Source organism: Struthio camelus, chromosome 3 (genome assembly GCF_040807025.1).
Source record: "Struthio camelus isolate bStrCam1 chromosome 3, bStrCam1.hap1, whole genome shotgun sequence".
NCBI lineage: Eukaryota > Metazoa > Chordata > Aves > Struthioniformes > Struthionidae > Struthio > Struthio camelus.
This window is the reverse complement of record NC_090944.1, coordinates 74,661,053-74,679,731: the sequence shown is the minus strand read 5'-3', so window position 1 is coordinate 74,679,731 and position 18,679 is coordinate 74,661,053. Positions and strand designations below refer to the sequence as shown.

General features: G+C 41.1%; 1 protein-coding gene across 1 annotated transcript; it reads left to right on the top strand.

Moving 5' to 3' along the window:
* The first annotated feature begins 576 nt into the window (after window positions 1–576).
* LOC104153152 (p53 apoptosis effector related to PMP-22) lies at window positions 577–17,871 on the top strand. Its single transcript, XM_009688888.2, has 3 exons — window positions 577–993; window positions 15,474–15,617; window positions 15,875–17,871. The coding sequence occupies exons 1-3, from the start codon at window positions 783–785 to the stop codon at window positions 16,087–16,089; spliced, it is 570 nt and encodes a 189-aa protein (XP_009687183.1). The 5' UTR covers window positions 577–782; the 3' UTR covers window positions 16,090–17,871.
* Window positions 17,872–18,679: the final 808 nt, after the last annotated feature.

The following is an 18,679-nucleotide window of genomic DNA, read 5'->3' as shown; positions in this document are numbered from 1 at the left end:
CCACATGCAGGGAGAGTTCATAAGGTAAAGTCAAATCGAAGCTCAGCTTCTGTTCTCCCACAAAGGCTATACCGAGACCATGTTATATTTTAATGATAAATGGTAGGGATTTTTTCTTTTTCCTGTAGCCATGTCCAAAGAAGGGGAGGGAGGGCTGTCACACATTTTTTACTGCTTAGCTTAATGCTAGCTAGAGGATTTTTTTTTTGATCATAAAAAATAAGATGTCATGTCATTTATAAATAGAGTCCAAGAAAGGCAAATTTCAAGCTCCAGGTGGCAAGTTTCAGAAACAACCAGCCATTAATGCAAAGATTTACAATGCAAATAGTTCCCTAGGTTGTCTTGTGCATTCACTTGCTATAATGCAAATCCCTTGTGATACAAAGCTATAAACACAGCTGCTGTGAGATGGTCCTTCTCATGGGGAGTGGAAGAAGGAAAATGTTAAATGCAGAGGGTAAATAGCACCTGATTTGTTACCTAGTCAGCAGAGAAAAGAGGATCCAACAGATAAGCCCAACCTGCAGCTTCTCCCCAGCTCAACTAGTTATTACTCAGGTGCAGCTCTTACTCATTTGAATCTAGGTGGAGCTCCCTCCCTCCCTTGTCTGTCCTGATTAAAAAGCTTTTCTCAAACACGCACGCAGGCTTATGCATACATACACTCACTTTTAAGGAGTTTTGCAAAAACAGCCTTTGCTTTGGGTCGCCAAGCCAGTAGCAGAGGCAGCACTTCTCGCCCAGCCGCCCTCTCGTGAGCCTGCTGGCTGCCCTGGAAGATGGTAAAGTACGGCCTTGACTACACACGGTGCAGATGGATCCTACCTCTGCTCCTGGGCATAGGCGTTATCTTTGGTATCATCGCACTAGCGGGCAGGGGCTGGTTGGAATCGCAGACCTTGCCCTACGTGCATCAGGCATCGTTATGGGAGAGCTGTCGAAGAGCTGGTGCGGGTGGAGAATGGATGTGCGAGTCCCTCATGGGTTATGGTAAGAATCTGCAGTGGTGGTGGTGGTGGTGGGGTGCAGTCTCTGAAGCGGTGAGTAACATTCCCGAACTCATGTCCCCTCAGCCCTCATAATTATATCTGCTAATATCTGAGTTTAATATAAGAAGTTCTAGGAAATAGAGATTGTCACTGAAATATTATATTAAGGTTTTTAGGAAACAGAATGGAGAAGAAAAGTGATCTTACCCCATTAAAGAGGAATTATGTTGATTTAGAAGGTGGGCTGTGTTATATTTGTGGTACAGAAACCACATGTGGTAACGTTCCAATGCAGAAAACCTTACAGAGTTCGAGATTTCCTTCCTCCTTTAGAAAAAGCTGGTTAACTTTTTCTCAATAATCACTGCTGTCCAAAACTTCATAGCTATTGCTGATCAAATGTCCAAATGGCAAGCTGTATCGGTAAGCTTGGCATTAGTGTGATAAGCCATTTCTGAGTGCCGGTGAAAAACTGGGAGGTAAAGCGTAAGATGGTATGACTGTATCCCCAGGGAGTGTCAGACTGCAGAATGCTGCTCTGAAACTGCTCTGGCAGGTAGGTCGTGTGAAAGAAACTTCTTGCGATTATGAAACAAACTTTTAAAAGAAGAACATAGTTTTTTTTGGTATTGAATGTTGGTTAAGTGTGCTGTTAAACATGTTGACCCAAATGCAACTTTCAGCTTGAAAAAGTTTGAACCACTGAGGCTGGGAAAGTAGGCCAAGAGAAGGATCACTCTAAATGTGCCCTGCTTCTGTATTTTCCTAAATATCTGCTACTGGACACCATCTGAAACAAGTTATTGGGAGAGATGGGCTGTTAGTCTGAGTCAAGAGAGAAGCTGAAGTTCAAGCATTCTAATGATTTACGATAACGCTAATTCAAATTGTAAGGGAAGAGTATTTTCTTTAAGGGTCAGAATCTCAACCGCACCGGTAGCAAATGAATGTGAAAACAGTTGCAGAAACAGGCTCAGGGGTCATTTACTACAGCTTTTCAAATTCATCCATAAAAAGTTATCATCCATAGTCAAACTCTGCCAGCTGTAACAAATTAACTGTAGCAGGCCCCTTTGAACGTAGGGCCCCAGGACAAGACTGGCTCCATGCAGAAAATCTCCAAAAGTTTTGCCATGCTTCTGTTGATAATACAAATGCTTCCAGGCCCTCCATGGTTGTTCAGCATCTCACTTCTTCTTTATCCTGCCTTGCTCTTACATGCTCAAATTCTGCAATCGTATGCATTGTTTCTCACTAGGTACCATCTACAGATAAAGGCAGGGAGGAACAGACTTGGGTAATCCTCTGTTTGAACTATCCCCCAAAGTACGTATGAGGTTACCACAATTCACATGCACGAGTCCAGCATTTCTAAGTCTTTGGACTTAGTACACATGCGCAGAATAATTCTCTTGTTGCATGCACTGGAGAGTCATGTGACACTTCTGAAAGCATCAGAAATGCTGTTCATGTGCTGCATGACTGCAGTATGCACTCAGTGAGTGTGCGTTTGACCTCTTCAGGTTTACTCGACATCTAGATTCCTGATCAAATCCTCAAAATCCTCCTGGGCAAAATTCCCAGGCAGAAAAGGAGGATATGTCTGAGACTAATTGAGTGATTTGGCTGGTAGGAGAACATGTGATAGTGCATAGCCAAAGTGACTGTGGATTACGCTGCTGGGCTTCTGCCTCTGCTAGATTATGCCTTTGCAGTGTAAATCTCAGCCACTGCAGGCGTGGATTACCCCAGAGATGTAAGAAGTCTTCCCTGCTGCTTTGCAGCCTTATAGGTGTGGGTCCTCCTTCCCCATTATGCCCATCACCTGAGCAGGCTGTCTGCAGCCCTGTGCTGCAGAGTAGGGTCCTCCATGTGCTTTCTCCTTCTGGCTTTTTGACTTTCCCACCTATTGCCTGGGACACTGGGTTGGGCCTCCAGGCCGATCTAAACCCAGGTCTCTTCCTTTCCAGGCAAGCGCGCCAACAGTAAAGCTCTTACCTTAAGGTGGCCAGCAATGGAGGTGGCAGGAAGCACTATTTTCTCTGCTGCCTCAGGGTGCCTTTAAGAAATGTGGAAGAGGAATGAGGGGTTATAAACTGGCCTTTGGATGAGTGAATGTCTGTCCTGCCACTGGGCTGTCTCTGAGGAGAGGAGTCTGAGCTGTGGGTCCTGGGGAGATGGATGTGAGGCAGACTTCCCTCAGGCCCTTATCTCCAGAGGGTGAACGCATTCAGACACAACCCTGTCATCTGTATTTCTTATTATTCTGTCCTTGGTCAATAAATGTAGGGTTGAGGTTTTTCTTCTGGGACGCCTATCTTGCCTTGCACAGGATCCAGGTGCCTGATATGGTCTTGGATTCCACCTAAAAGGCCAGGTCACATGACAGCATCACACTCGTCACATCGAAGTCTCACATTCAATCTGACTCTACCGCCCAAATGATGTAATGCAGGTTTTTAGTAGATACACACTAATTCTGGGATTACATTTATCCACACTGCTCCAAAAAGGTCACAGAAAATAAGAATTCAGCATCATATATTGTGGCATGTTTATCGTCCTCTTGGGCCAAGCATGACAAAGTGCACAATAAACAAATTGTAATTACAAGCCTTTCTGAGAACAGACACATAAGACATGATGTCAACAGTAAGGACAGAAGTATTTTACACTTTTTCTGAGTGATGAACTCTTTCTTTCCCTGCTCTGTTCCACAGTTCCCATTTCCTTTCCTCTCGGATATAACCTCAGCTGCCCTCCCTAACGTATTACTGTGTAGGTTCTGAAGTTCAGCCCATGGGGCTTCACTGACATACAAAGTATGCGTGTATACCTCAGTGGTTGCTAGTGAATGATCTCAACATGACTCGGACAGTAAAAAAATCTTAATTCACTACAGATATCTACATCCTATTATAATTAGATCTAACTAAAAATATCTTGCAAGTTGTTCAGTGAAATGCACAATTCAAATTAAATTATCCATCTGCAAAGTTTGTAACTCCCCTTGAATCTCAGCAGTTCAATTTAACACAAATGTATTCACAGATAACAGACAAAAAAAAATCTAACATCCTGGACTGGAGGGGAAGAATGCTGAATGTTTCATGCGTTGCATCAGTGGAGTCTGGAATCTCCTGAATAGTTGCTTAAACTGACAAAATTCAAAGCTCATAGAGGCCTATACAATTTTTTGGAAAGCCAGGAGAGTAACTCCACCGGTGCAGTCATCTTTCATGAGAGCATCTACACACCCTAGGTCTTTTGCAAACTCTGGAAAATGGAAAAATTAGTTTCTATGCTCTGTTATCTTCCCCAAGATCAGATCTTCTTGTTTAATCATATGACACTCAGTCTTGACTTTAGCTTTATGCCACTTGGAATAAATAAAGGTCTCTGGCTTATAGAGTGCTTGAACCATTACAAAGCCTTCATGAATAGATAATGAGCACGTATGAAATGCATCTGGGACATGGCTGAACTTGCAAAGAAAATGCATAGGTAATATCCCTTTGTGAAGCTGGCAAAACACTCCTTTGTTTTTCTTGATTTTTTGGCTGCATGACCTCTCCTGAACAAGGCGTGTTTGATAGACCTGAGACACTTTTCAGTGTGTAATTTATTCCACTGCAGGCTTTGAAGATGTTTAAACTTGCATGTTCTTGGTTGGTGGAAAATGACTGATTTTGTGTCATTAGCCTCAAAGTGGTGCAAAGTAAAATGGAAAACTCATGAGTATCCTTGTCGCCGCTTACATTCCACCTGGCCCTGCAGCCCATTTGTGTGCAAATGCTTCCATCAATACAACCGCAAGCTCAAGCCTCTAAATTCATGTCGAAGCAGTGAGCGAATTTGCGTGTCCTTGTAGAAATCTTGGGAAAAAAGTCAGCAAAAGGCTGACAGGTGGAATCCAGATCTTAAGTTATTTTCACATCAAAGTATTCAATACCAGCCTTGTTCTAGGATAATTTATTGCCTTTGAATGGTTTTCTTGTCTGGAAATATTTAAACAGCTTTAAACAGGAAGATCATGAGCTCAAGTATGGCAGCAGCTGAGTGTGTCTACAGTGTGAGTGAGTAAGGGTAATACTGCAAAAGGTAATATCCTCTTAAGGAAAGAAAGATTCTACTTTAGTCTCATAAGCACTCCACCGACGAGTAGATTTTCTCCCTATTTGTCTCTATTGGGCTCTTGGGTACAGGAAGTCTTGCTGTGATAAAGCACCATTTATTTATTCTAGAGGTAGTGTGCATGAATGGAAAACACTTGCCAAAAATCCGCAGCTAATGATACAACAGAGTGGCAGACAACCAGCACATAACGCTGGCCTTGAACTGCTGCTCCACAGCTGTCCTAGGGGAAAATTAACTTCTTTGGCCAAACCAGTGACTCATCACACCCAGGGCATGAGACAGCCCAGGCACCAAGGCTCGCTGCCGCTGTGCTGCCTACGTACGATGGTTTTTCTCCTGCGTTCCCATCACACCTGGCAGCCAGCATCCAATCCCCGGCATAGGGGAGCCTTCACTTCTGTCTAGTTCAAGCAAGTGCCATGAGCAGCGTGACGCAGGGATTCTTCCAGAGGGCTGGGCTGGGAGATGGCCTCTCTCAGCAGGGCCCGGGAGGAGAGCTAGGATTTCCCCGCTGCTCTTCCAAGTACGAGGGTGTCTGCATGTAGGAATGAACACGGAGCAACATGTAACTGTACTTTTGAAGCCAAGACTGGCTCAACTCGCAGGGCTATTACTGCACTAAAGTGAACGTTCTGCACCCAGACTTCCCCAGAGTTTGCTAATGTTTGGGTAGGTTTGGAAAAGTTTCTTCAGAGCTGGAAAGCAAAGGCAAGGACAATTTCTGGCTAGCCCAAGGAAGCCTGTGAGAGTCCCAAATGGAGTCCAGCTCTATGCTTGGTGCCTTAACCTTAACCACAGGGCAAAGCCTTGACCCTTTTTATACAGAGTGAGCTGAAAACAAAAACTTTGTGCTGTTCATACTGTGTTCAGAACATGAAACAATTTTATATATAGATAGCTAGCTAGATAGATACACACACACACACACACACACCCCTATAACATGGAGACGTAGTTTTAATGACTGTATATACAGGACCATATCATTTCCTAAAAGTCATCAGTCTCCTAAAAGTGTAACAATACTTAAGATTAACCAGTCAAAAATAAGATTACAGGATTAATAATTCAATAGCTAAAATTTAGAACGCTAGAAAATACAGGTTCAAAAAGTTTTAAATCACAGTAATGAAAATATCACAGGAGCAGCACATTTAGGGAAATTTGATGGAGGAAAGAAAGAAAAGAACAAACTTGATGTTCCTCCTGCTTGTAGGAGAGATTCCATTGTTACTGTATAGATATAAAAGAAGGGAATCAAGCCCAGAGCATTTAATTAGCGTAGCAATTTTCATTCCTCTGCAATCACTTGCTTTCCCTTGTACTTTCAGGTTTTGTCCTTTTATATGTTTAGAGGCAGATTCATTTAATCAGACTCTTTTCTAAATAATGGTTATGCTCTTCAATAATTAACTCTATAGAGAGCAATTGCAGATGGCATCCCACTGTTTATTATCCAACCTCTCCTTTAATAATTGCAGTTAAAATGGGTGGAAAAATAGCAATCGTGTGGAGGGCTCTCATCTCCCCCATCAAAAGATGTGAACTGCTGGTGTTGAGGACTTTGCAAAGATCCCCAACGCGTGGCATTGTCAAGACCCTAAGTCGTTGAGTGTATACAACTCAATTACTTCTCTAACTTTTCCTACACAGGAGGCATCTCGACTGAAGATTTCTGGAAATTTATGGCTTAATTCTCATTTCCCTTCATCTCATGTCTTCCTATAGCTTATTAAGATAATCTGATGTAACAGGACTAGAATAGTCTCTCCTTAATATGAACCTTGATACGGGCTGTAGGATTGATTTTTGAATTCCACTGTAGGGTTAAACAGTCAAATTATTTAAGTAGGAAAGCAGTTACTTGGGAAAAGAAACAGAACTCTCAAAATACTGTGTTTTTTTACATTTCCATATCGCTTCTCACTGACAGCTTTTATTGTTCTGAGCAACTCTGTCAGTGAAAATTATAATGCTGTGTTTCTTCTTTGTGAAGTATTATTACAAGATCTTTCATCAGCCAAAAAATTAAAGGAAGTTAAGGTAGCTTATGGAGCAAGGTTGGTAGAATTTGGCCCAAAGTTTTCTGGCTTCGTTCTACTGGTACTAAGTAACTCTTCAGGCCACAAACAGTTCTGCTGAAGTGCTAATCTGCAATAGAATACATATAATGTCACCTGTTATGTTGAATATGCATACTGTTCATAAATCTGGACTCATACATAGGAAGTCTCTGTGCAGTTCCCATTTATTCATGAACAACCTTATCAGCAATAAGCAGCCAGCAATAGGCTTTTAAATGTATTGCCATAGCTGTTTTTCTCAGTCACAAGAAGAGTAAGTAGAGCTTGTGAGATATCTTCTGAACTTAAAGTATCATTTCTGATTAAATGCAATTTTTTCTCTTTGTTTTTCAAATTGTAAAATTTTGCTTCTATCAGAAAATTAGATCCAGATTTGCAGCTGCTCTCTATCAGAGGAAACTCCCTAGTGCAAAAGGCAAGTTTCAGCATGGTTTCAGAACAAAGTTTGCTCACAACAGGAAAATTGCAAGTCAGTAGTGAGGAGACCAATACTCGGTGCATATGGAAATGAAATGCAAATGCAGTGTTCTTCAGCCTCAAATGGCCTTAGGAAAATAAAACTTAAAAAGAGCTTTTTGGAGAGGTTCCACTGTGCTGTTTTGGTTAAAAGCCCTAGTTCATAGTTTGCGTTATCATAGAAGTTTCTTCTGTTTAATTCATACTATGTTTTCTTTAACCCATCTTTCACTTGGGACTAGTAAAGCAGCAAGTGCATCATGCTACTCTGTGACTAACTGACATTGTGTATATGTATTGATTTATCAATACCTTGCTCATTTTGTTTATCTGACCTTCTTCCCCGCCATCCACCCATTCAAGTGGAAGTTATCCTGGTTTGTTTAAAAATAAATAGGAAAAATAGGAGGAAAAATGTTATAGCATCAAAGTGTGTAAAACTAAGCTTTTATCCTGAGATGTTTTGAATGCATTCAACTTCTTCTGAAGATAATGTGAGATAGGAGTACTCCCTGACTCTGTCATGATCCAACCTCTAATTTTGAGGCACTGCGTGCATATTATTTTTAATAGCTAACTTACTCCCTTGCTGCTCCCTTTGATGACAGCTCTACACCTTCTGCCACTTCTGCCTTCCCCGTGCTAGGTAAGCATCAAGGCGGAGCCCTTATTAACACAAGATTTGTGGCAGGCAGCTTCTAAGTCAAGCTTGTACATGTCTGGGGCTTACGACGAGATGAAAAGGAACCACTCCTTCGAGACGTAACTGTTCTTCCTCCCAAATTCATGTCAGAATACTTCCTAAGTTGAATTGCTTACTTCAGTAAAAGAAGAGACTTTCAGAAGTTTATAAGGTCTCGGACGCAGGCTTTCCCTGCATATGCTTGTGACTGAAGTCAGTGATTGGGAATTACAGGCTGTTGCTTTAAAAGAGAAATGCTTCTTTTAAAGTCCACCAAACCAAACTGAACTATCATGTTAGTGTTAAGCCGTGCAAGCCAGTGCTTTCTGTTCATATATATAGCGTTTTACTGAGAAATGGTCTATGCATAAAGATCCTTTTTCTGTCTGCTGTCATTTAAAGACTCTACTGTAGGGTAATTGGAAGTCCTAATTTACTTTCCCATTTACATGAAACCTACTACTAATCACTGAGCAACTTTTGTAATGATTTTATCTTACTGTAAACCTAAATAGGTCATTCTCTGCTTCCATTGTTGTCTCTTAAGTAGTGGCAAGCTAACAAGCTGGTTCCTGCTCATGTGAAAATGGCTTCCTGCAGTGAGATAATATTCTGTTATGACATGAAAAATCTATGTTAACTGCCAATAAATTTTGAAGAAGCAATGCTAGAAGAAAGAAAGCAGAGCTACTAAAAGAAAAGATACAAAGCAGCTGGATCAAAAATGCTTCTTTGGTACTGTGCTCCAAATGAAATAAACTTACACAAACCCAAGAAAAACATTCACTGTTGACCTCCTGAGGGAAAGGTATGGAAACCTTCAGAAAAATGTAGTTGTTTTAAGAATGATCCAGATACCATGAAGAGCACTGAAGGATAGAAGAAGCCTGGAGAATAATACACATCCAGTCATGCCTTTTTTCCTCCGTTTTATTTTGTTCATAAATTATCCATGACTAACATGCAATTTTATTCATTTGTATAGTCTTCCTTTGAAATTATTTTCAGTCAATAGCTTTCAGTCCACACATACGGATTATCACATACAGATACAGTATTCATAAGAAACTGCTCTTAACAGGTTCTGATTTATTTTGTCTGTATTTTGCCTTGGTGTGGAGCCTGGGGGAAGAGAGGTTGAGCACAGAGATGTCACCCATCAAGGGCAGGGTAGTGTCAGAACACACACACTGGTTTTGCAATGTCAGCTCATATGATTAGCAAACACTTGCAGAGATTTTTCATGTTCACTTGCTTTCAAAAAGAGCACAGAAATTCCTCGTAGTTGACATCTTATAGAATTATGATTTTTAGAAGACAAGATTTTGCACTGTCCAGTGTTACACATGTAACACAGGAAATTCTGGCGAAGCCATTCACCTAGATCCTGCTCCACAGCTGGACAACAGTGACTTGCATATACACCAGGAGTTCAAAACCCTTCAGCTGCTAAAGTGAACTGTGGGTTAATGAGCTTGATGGGTCATCCAACTTGGACTTAAGATTCAAGCTAAGGAGATACAAATTAGGGGAAATGCTTCCACTCTAATTTATTTTTTCTATGACAAAAAACCCAGGACCCTACTGCAAACACATTCACAAATTCAAAGCTCATTTTTCTGCAGATAAGTTCATTTTCACATGGAAACATTCTCTAGGAGAACAAAACAAAGTGAAATGAATAAAACCTGGCCAAAGCAGCACCTTTTCAAAGTGAAGCATGTGCTCTACAGAGTTCACCACACCCTGATGAAGAACGTCAGCTGGAGAAAACGAAGTTGAGTGAGTTCAGGTTTGTTTCCAAAATAATGCTCTTTCCTTTTAATTAGAGCGGCGCAAAACAGGTTGAGCTCTCCAAACTCAATATAGAAACATTCTCATCAAGTACAACACAGAGATGAATCACTGCCATCCATGGCAGGTCTTGGTTCTTGCAAAAACTGCTATATGACTAAGATTGGAGCTAGAAATGTGGGATTTTTGCTTCTTTCTCTTTATGATGTAAAGGATAACGGAGTAAAATATCATTCTGTTTTCAGTGCAGTTTTGCATTTTCTTTGACCCATTCCCTCTGTTTCTTCTGCATTAAAACTATCCTTCCTAAATTTTCTGAACAACTCACTGCAGTGGCTGATGTATTAAAATGATCATCTGGCAAGAACATAGAAAATTGCTGATGTATCTCATCTGTCAATAATCATTTATTTTTCTTTCTAGTGTTGATTGCATATTTAGCTTCTAGCCATGAGGAAAATTTGAAGAAGCGTGTTCTTATTAATTAGACCAGGAGAAGTACTTCCGAATTTGCTGAGGTTCCTTTTAGAAAACGTGGCTCGAATGGAGAAACTCAGTAGTTCATGTGGTTTGTAGTACCCAGTTCAGACTTGAGAATGTCATACATGAATGTTTTTCCAGATTTTGCACCAAGCACACTAGAAACAGAGAACTGCCTATTTAACATAGGGGACACTGGACTTCACATTCTATTTTCAGTGCTTTACAACTCTTTTTTGAAGACACTGTTTGGAACTCTAAATGTATGGCAGGCAAAGAACAGAGTAGATCTGGTTGTTCAAAGTTTTGGCTCAACTTATTGCTAAGCAAGTGAGTTTACTTCCTTGTGTGTGAAGCACAAACAGCACCCACACTGTTGCAAACTGGAATAGGTATGAGGGAGTAAGACGAGGAAGGCAGGAACTTGGAGATAGTCCTAGTACTGGATCTCTAATAAAGTCTATCAATCAGCTTCCATATGGCTGCAGTCAGCAGCAGGATATTCAGAGTATAGTAGATGGTGCAATAGAAGGGGTAGGCATGCTATCTCTAAAATAAGTTAGCTTTAACAGCACGGTAATAAAATTGCACCCTTATTGTGCTCTGTCTCAGCTAATTATCCTGCTCAAAAGCTACCATGAGCTGTGTCCTGGCACAGGTAGACTCCTTCTGGCAACTGAATTAGCTCAGGAGTCTTGTCACATGGCGGGGTGTTACAGTGGGCAGACAATTTTCATTTCCCAGTAGTCATGCATTCATACATCCACTTTGGATGATTTGGACTCTCATAAATAGTTACTGATTTATTTAGAAAGCACTGCAAATGATGACACTGTCCTTGCTCTGCTTGAGATAGGCAGGAAAATATGACTTCCTTTTGCTCGGATGGGATGGCAAGGCCTTGTTTTAAGACAAAACCTTTCAGAAAATTGCCAGCTAGGAGGAGTTTTGAAGAGAGGATGGTGTCCCTTTAATAATATTCATTGGCATTCTTTCAGCTGATAGAGGGGAGGGGAGAAAGGAAGAAACAGCTAACATGCAAATGTTACAGAATCCTGCTGGTATTCAAGGACACTCTCACAGAAACATGCGTTTCTTTTCGAACAAGCACATTTTAACCATTCAACAGCCAAAATATCACCGCGTTTCTGGGGGCTGAGAAAATAGATCTCTCAAATTGTTGTGCATTTTCATAGACTCAGCTTGAAGCCCTGTAACCTGCTGCTTCCTTCGTTTTTATTTCTGATTTTATGACAGGTGGACTAGATCCTGTAACTCTTGTTCTCTCTACAGGCAGCTGAATATTGAGTTTGTGTGACACCTATGATAACTTTTTGGCCTGGAGTTCACACTCTTGGGGAAAAAGATTTGTAGTTATAATAATTTATTTATGTTTTAACTGGATGTTAAAGCAAAAATCAGTGTAAAACAAAAAAAAGATTTGGGACCAGATTTGCCACTTGCTTGCAATTAAATCACCTCATTAAAAAACATTTAAAAGTATTTCCTAATAAAACATCTGTTCTTAAACAGTATTTTTAACAAAGTGTTTTGCAACATTTGGAGAAAGAGCCCTTGGGAAGGGAGGTGCTTCTCACTGCCACAAGGAGTCTGTTTTTGTGTCGAGGCTTGGAGAAGCGTTCTTTGGAGATGCAGAAGACATTTGCAGTTGTAATGGCTGGAGCTATTTGTTCTTCCATGGGATCCGTGTTTTATGACCAATTCAACTCTTCTAGTTTGGGCATTTTTTTAAAAGTATTGTTAAGTATTAGTTATACTAGGAAAAGTTACTCTAGTTTTCCTGCTCGTCACAAGGAAAAAATAAATCTCAGCGGTAGAGACAGTTCCAAATATTTCTACCCAAAGATTTTGCTACCTTGCACCTTACAAAGGCAAAGTGTTTATGCTGTGTGGTCTTAGCTACGGCAAACTACTACTTGTAAAGGACAGATGAAGTTAGGGTAGTGTTCCTCAAATAAAAGTAGATAGTGTCTCTTCTATGCCTCCTATTGCCTTATTTGGAGCTGCGTATTGGTTTTCTTCCAAAACCAAGATAATTTTTTTCTCTTTTGACAGTTACATGATTAAGCAATGCATCATAAAGATGTAAGAATCCTGCAGCCAGCATGTTTCTTCTTGCCATCCAATGCCCTGCAGGCTGGGAGTACACCAAACCTGCTTTCATGCAGTTGCAGCACTTGTAACACTACTTAGGGAAAAACACCTGGGCGAGCCTGGTGACGAAGGCAGATGGCGGCATGGGCCAATCCTGGCTGACTGCAGCCACCCAGCACCCTCTGAAGCCCTGGCTCAGGTGACCCTCCCACCCACTCTGCCATCAGCTCTTTCTGGAAAAAGTGGCTGTGCTTTGGCGATAGTGACTGGCAAGAGTGACAGTGGCAGCGGCTGAGGCTACACCACCACGTCTCATCTGTGTCTCAGCACTGCCGGTTGGCTGCCTGCTGGATTTGCTTTGGGAAAGGTCAGCCCGTTGCTGAGGGTGGCCATGCCCAAGATTTCTGCTGTCCCAGATAGTTGTGCCCCTAACATCGCACATCATATCCAGATCTTCTTCACTCTTCTGCCACAAGCTGTAACTCTTGCAGCAGAGAGCAGTGAGGCCACTGTTTCTCAGTAACTCCAGTATGGGACAGGTTACACCCAGGCATCCCTTACACCCAGACATCCCCCCCCCCCCTTTTTTTTTTTTTTCTGTTTTAGTGGGATGGCAGAGAGGCTGGGAGCAGGAGTAAATTGAGCCGTGGCAGTATGAGAAATTTATCTTCTTGGCTGTCTCCTTTGATAGTCTATCAGAAGTAGCCCTCTCCCATACCGGGCTGCGTGCATGCATATTACATGTTCTACCTCTGAGCTTCAGGTAAACTCCCTGTGAAGAAGAGTTCAGGCTAAAATACCAGACGACAAGCTGAGATACAGGCACATCTTTGCTGTCCCTTTCAGACTCCTTCTCAGGCAACTATTTACAGGATAGGCAATAATACGGCTGGAAAGTCCTACAGCAGACAGGAACTTTTTGGCATAAGGAAGAAGGACACTAGATAAAACTGGAATTACAGTGAAACAGTTAAAATAGAGTTTAGGGTTCATAAAGCAAGGAGAGATGAGTGAAAAGTAAACCTGAAGGGAAATTACTTTTGGTGGGCTGGCTGGAGGGAAAGGAGAGCTGGGAAATCCTGACTATTTCTCTAGTCTGATAGGAGCCTTGGTGTAGAGCCTGGGGGAAGAGAGGTTGAGCACACAGAGGTGTCACCCATCAAGGACAGGGTAGTGTCAGAGCCTAGAGGGCTTCTATGCCTACCTGACACTGGGAGGGGGAAAGGCAGAGCACTTGGCTTTTTATTGCTTGCATGCTATCGTATGGGTGACTGTTCTCAAAGCCTTGGGCTACTACAGCGGCAGGAAAAAGGAGCTGGAATGAAGAGCATTTTCTAGTCCTACCTGCACAGACATGCAAGTGATAAAGTATGTATAGGTCACCGAAATATAAGATAGATGCCTGGGAAAGTGGAATGAATTAAACCCCTTTAGTGAACTGGGATACTTCCCTCCGTTTGTCTGTCCAGCGATGTCTGTTCAGCTGGGAACATGTGCTCCCCGTGCAGAAAGGCCAAGCAGCACAGACGGAGCGTATATTGAAAGCGTGGCCAGGAAGGCCTGGCCCACAGGGACTCAGGTGTTCAGCTCTCGTGACTAAAGCAAATAAATTTGCAAGTTATTAAATATCAGAAATCATAAGTCACTGAGCTCCAGAAGGAACTTTCACTAACCAGTGTGCGCTACATTTAAGTTTGGTTATAACTATCTTCAGGGTTGTTTGGGCTATGATAGTTGTACAGCACTGATGCTGTATGGAGTTGGTTAGAAGCCAATACCTTAGAAATATGTAGTGTAGGTGAGGAGGTGAAGTCTGCAAAAGCCCAGCAGATTTTAACTGCCTACTCCATCTACACACACAATTTAACAAGTGTCAAACTGGGCTTCTTATACTGAGAGAAGACGCTGTGATCACTTTGAGCTGTAGTTGCCCCTAAAGACTTAAAATATTAAATAAATAATACTTATTTTCAGTTGCTATGCCAGCACATATGCTTAAAACCAACATGTCATAACTTAAAGTTATCCAGTTTGAAAATTGAAGTATTAGTATCCCTGAATAAGGTTTTCAAGATAAAACAATTCTGACTCTGCAACAAAAGCAGAGGTTGAATTTCACCACAAAATAGATTCCAAAACTTTTCCTTTGTTTAGGATACAGGTTTATAATCCAAAACACAAAAGGTAATAAGTCAGGAATCATTGGATGTTGACATTAGTGGAGTATTGCCATACTTTTAAATTTGCATGCCAGAGTGGTAGTGCTTGTATGAACACTTATTTTTTTTTTTTGTTAAGGAAGAATTTAATTAGTTTCAGGGACAATTTAATTCTGCCTGTCTATGCAAAATGATCCTGATTTTATAGCATCTAATGAGGTAATCACATGAATTATTGAAGAAAAGTACCCAGCATTACATTTTTACAGTCATTTTTATCTCAATTCCTAATAGTTAAATCTAAACCGGAACCTTACCTGAAAGTCTGATTGCATGCTATATAAGAGGTCAGATCTGATGTTTTTAAGCATTCTGCACTTAATGAGTGATTTGTTGCGGAAGAAAAACGTTCACTCTATACAAGAAAGCTACCATGCTTTGCCTCTTGAAAGTTAACCTTCTTGTCACATTTGTTTAAAATTTGCCTTTCATTACAAGCCAGAAACAGTGTAAGGGTGTTTTATTGTTTGTTTGGTTTTTTTGCCTTTCTAATATATCTTCCTTTTGATTTCAGCTTGGGGAAGAGCTGCCGCTGCCACATACCTTGTTGGCTTTATACTTTTAGTCATCTGCTTTGCTCTGGCCATTATCGCATTTGCCATTGATACGCTTCGGTTCAACTTCATAAGAGGGATTGGAGGCTTGCTTTTTGTCGCTGGTAAGACAATATATGAAGTAAAGTTTACTTATACGGGAATGTCCATGCCAGAATTGATATTTCCCTCAGTTGACTCTATACCCAATTCTAGTGTCTGTATGCACTTGAACTCTCAGTGAAGAATAATGTAAAGTCTATCATGGCTGTGGATCAATTTTCAAATCCTCCAAACCATGAGTGGTTTTAGCTATAGGTATTATGGAGGCCAGCAATATGATGGGTATTAACTTAATCATTTTTTTCTCCTGTTTCTTCAGCTGTGTTCTCCATCATGGGCCTGGTCATTTATCCTGTAAAGTTCTCAACTGAGATTGGTATGACAGGAATCAATATGTTCAGCTGGGCCTATGGCTTTGGCTGGACCACTGCCATTATGGAAATATGCCTGGGATTCTTCTTCTGCTGCCTTCCTAACTATGAAGATCAAATTTTGGGTAATGTGAAGCCCACATATTTTTACTCTTCCCCGTAAACACCAAGAAAAATGCATTTGTATTCCAGAGATATCTGACAGACCATCTAAATTTTCCAGGATATTGTCATCAGCTGTTAGTAGAAAAGGCTGGAAACTTTTTAAATGTATGTAGAAAAACAGTACTGGCATTTTACAATAAAGTTATCTACTCTATTCTGGACCTTCATATCTGAGGTGGGTTGCTTAGATTAAATCTAAACATTTAAAAACCTTGTGTTTCCTCATTCATGACCATTAGTGAGTGTATACATGGATTCCATTACATATTACAGGCATTTGTACTTCCAATTAAATTCAGAAAAGCTTTTAAAACTTTCAGTAAATGAAACAATGCATATCATCTTCCTGAAGCAAGGCAGCTCACAAAAATCCTGCTTTGTATATATCAGCTTATTTTAACCTGAAGGCTTCACATATTTTTTCAAGAGCCAAGTATCTTCATCATCGACTGCCAAAGTAGTAAATTAGTCAGGCAGCAATTCTTAGCTTTGCTTCCTTTTTTTCATTCATTAATTTAAGGTATGAGGACAGAGCAAGATAAGGCAGAGAGAACGCCCCCTGCCCCCAGCCGAAGCCAGCATTCTACCTTTTACCCATCCACTTTGGAATATTTATAAGACTAAGTAAGAACCACCCAGGCATCCTTAAATATCCTGGCATGCTATTACCGGGACCAGCCCAGACCAGGCTGAAGGACAGGTGATTTCAAGCCATCCCCGCACGGTAAAGATTTGGGTTGAAGAAGCTCCTGGTGTGGCCTTCTTCATGGGCATCTGCCTTTTAATCCATTATATCAAAATCTCTGCCTTTAACATCTTCCTTATGCTATTCCAGCTCTTTCATTCAGCCTGAAAGGGTCAAAAAGGACTTAAACAGATGTATAATTGCCCTCAGCCATCTAGGTACCTATCAGGAGTGGAAACAGGCAGCAGCTACCTGTAGAAGTTTGAATTTAGATTAGAAACATTTGTGTAAAGGCCCCTTTTTCATTAGTCTGCTGTTCGTAAGTACTTTAAGAGTGGAAAGTATCTGTTTTAATATATAACTGTAAAGTGCACAGATATGCCCTACCTTCTCATATGAAAACTCTTATAGTGAGAAGAATTCACATGTCATAAAACACCTTTTCGTATCTTATACTTCCCAGTGCTGCAGACCTTAGTGTATTGCAAGCAATAAAGTGTACTCAAGACCGTGCACCTTTCTGCCTTGTATATTCTGACTTTAAAATGTTCCATTTCTTCTGTTAAGTGAAAAAGATGGATAATCCTGTTATGTGTAAAAAGAAGTCCCATTGAAATCATTAGCTAGAGAGGCTTATTATCTTGTAACATATCTGCAATTTTTTAAATAATCTGTACTTTATGAAAAGTGCCATACCAAATGTTCTTTACTGCAAAGAATAAGGGGTAGAAAAACATTTTAGTAAGCTCTGGGTGGCTAAAATGAATAAAGATGCAGGAACTGATAATTGTTTTTCCAGCAGTTAGCTCTGTTCACTTCTAGGGAGGCACTTTGATCAATAAACATGAGAGGTGTGGCAGACCAATGCGGAGTGCATGCACATCAGAGAATAGTTAGACAAGAGCTTGTAAACACATTAAGAAGATGTTTTCTAGTTGGAAATAAATGAAAATAAAATAGATTTGGGAAAGTAGTTTGTGTAAAATGGCTTGCAGTTCTTTATGTAATGTTATCTGTTCAGGAAGAAACCTATCACAAATCTTCTTATTATGCTTATTTTACCCAATAAATGACGGCATCTGTATACTGTTTCACAAATGAGTCTTAGATTTGTTCTTTTTTGGAATACTAAGAACAGGGAAATGTGGAATTCCCCCAAATATTTTCTCCTAAGGTACCATTTTGGAGTAATCTGGGTACCCTGGAGCAGCATTTTGAAAGGGGAGAATTATGGTTACAAATATAACGTCACAACAGCTTATCTTATTCTTTAGTTGTATTCTAATTGTATCCTACGGCCTTGTCCACACATACACACGAATCCTAAACTTGCTCTGTTAAGCTTATGCTCTATCCAGACTCAACTAACTATACACTTGGGTCTGTGCTATAGTGTGTTACAGTTCATTTCGACATGAAGGATTGTGAACTCGTGTTCATCAAATAGGAAGCCAGTGTGGTCCTGCTCCATGCCTTTGCTCCCGTGGATGTAGCAATCCCTTGGAGGAAGCAAAAGAGAGCTTGACCAACCAACGATTACGTTTACAGTTTCTTCAACACGAGCTCGACATCGACCAAGCGTGAGGGAAGATGCACAAAACAAGGCTTAGGAGCATGACGCCAAACTTGCTGAGAGAGCAGAACATAATTAACAGGCAAAGAAAATCATTAGTGACAAATAATCTCCCATCCTCTCACCCCTCCCTTACTGGTCTCAGCAGCTTCACCTCCTCCTTCTCCTCCCTAAGGGAGGAAGAGCAGTGTCCCGCAGGTCCCCCTCCCTGATGGCCGCAGCGCTGTGGGACTCAGCCGTGCTCCCTGTTCCCCACCGCCTTTTGCCCCTTCCCAGAGGGAAGGAGGGAGGAAACGGTGTTGCCAAACCCAGGAGCAGCCACAGAGGAGC

Bases quoted from the DNA above. Each gene is read 5' to 3' on its own strand.
- LOC104153152 (XM_009688888.2), top strand. From the start codon at position 783: ATGGTAAAGTACGGCCTTGACTACACACGGTGCAGATGGATCCTACCT. The intron at 994-15,473 runs GTAAGAATCTGC...TTTTGATTTCAG, and splicing joins CGAGTCCCTCATGGGTTATG to CTTGGGGAAGAGCTGCCGCT. The intron at 15,618-15,874 runs GTAAGACAATAT...CTGTTTCTTCAG, and splicing joins AGGCTTGCTTTTTGTCGCTG to CTGTGTTCTCCATCATGGGC.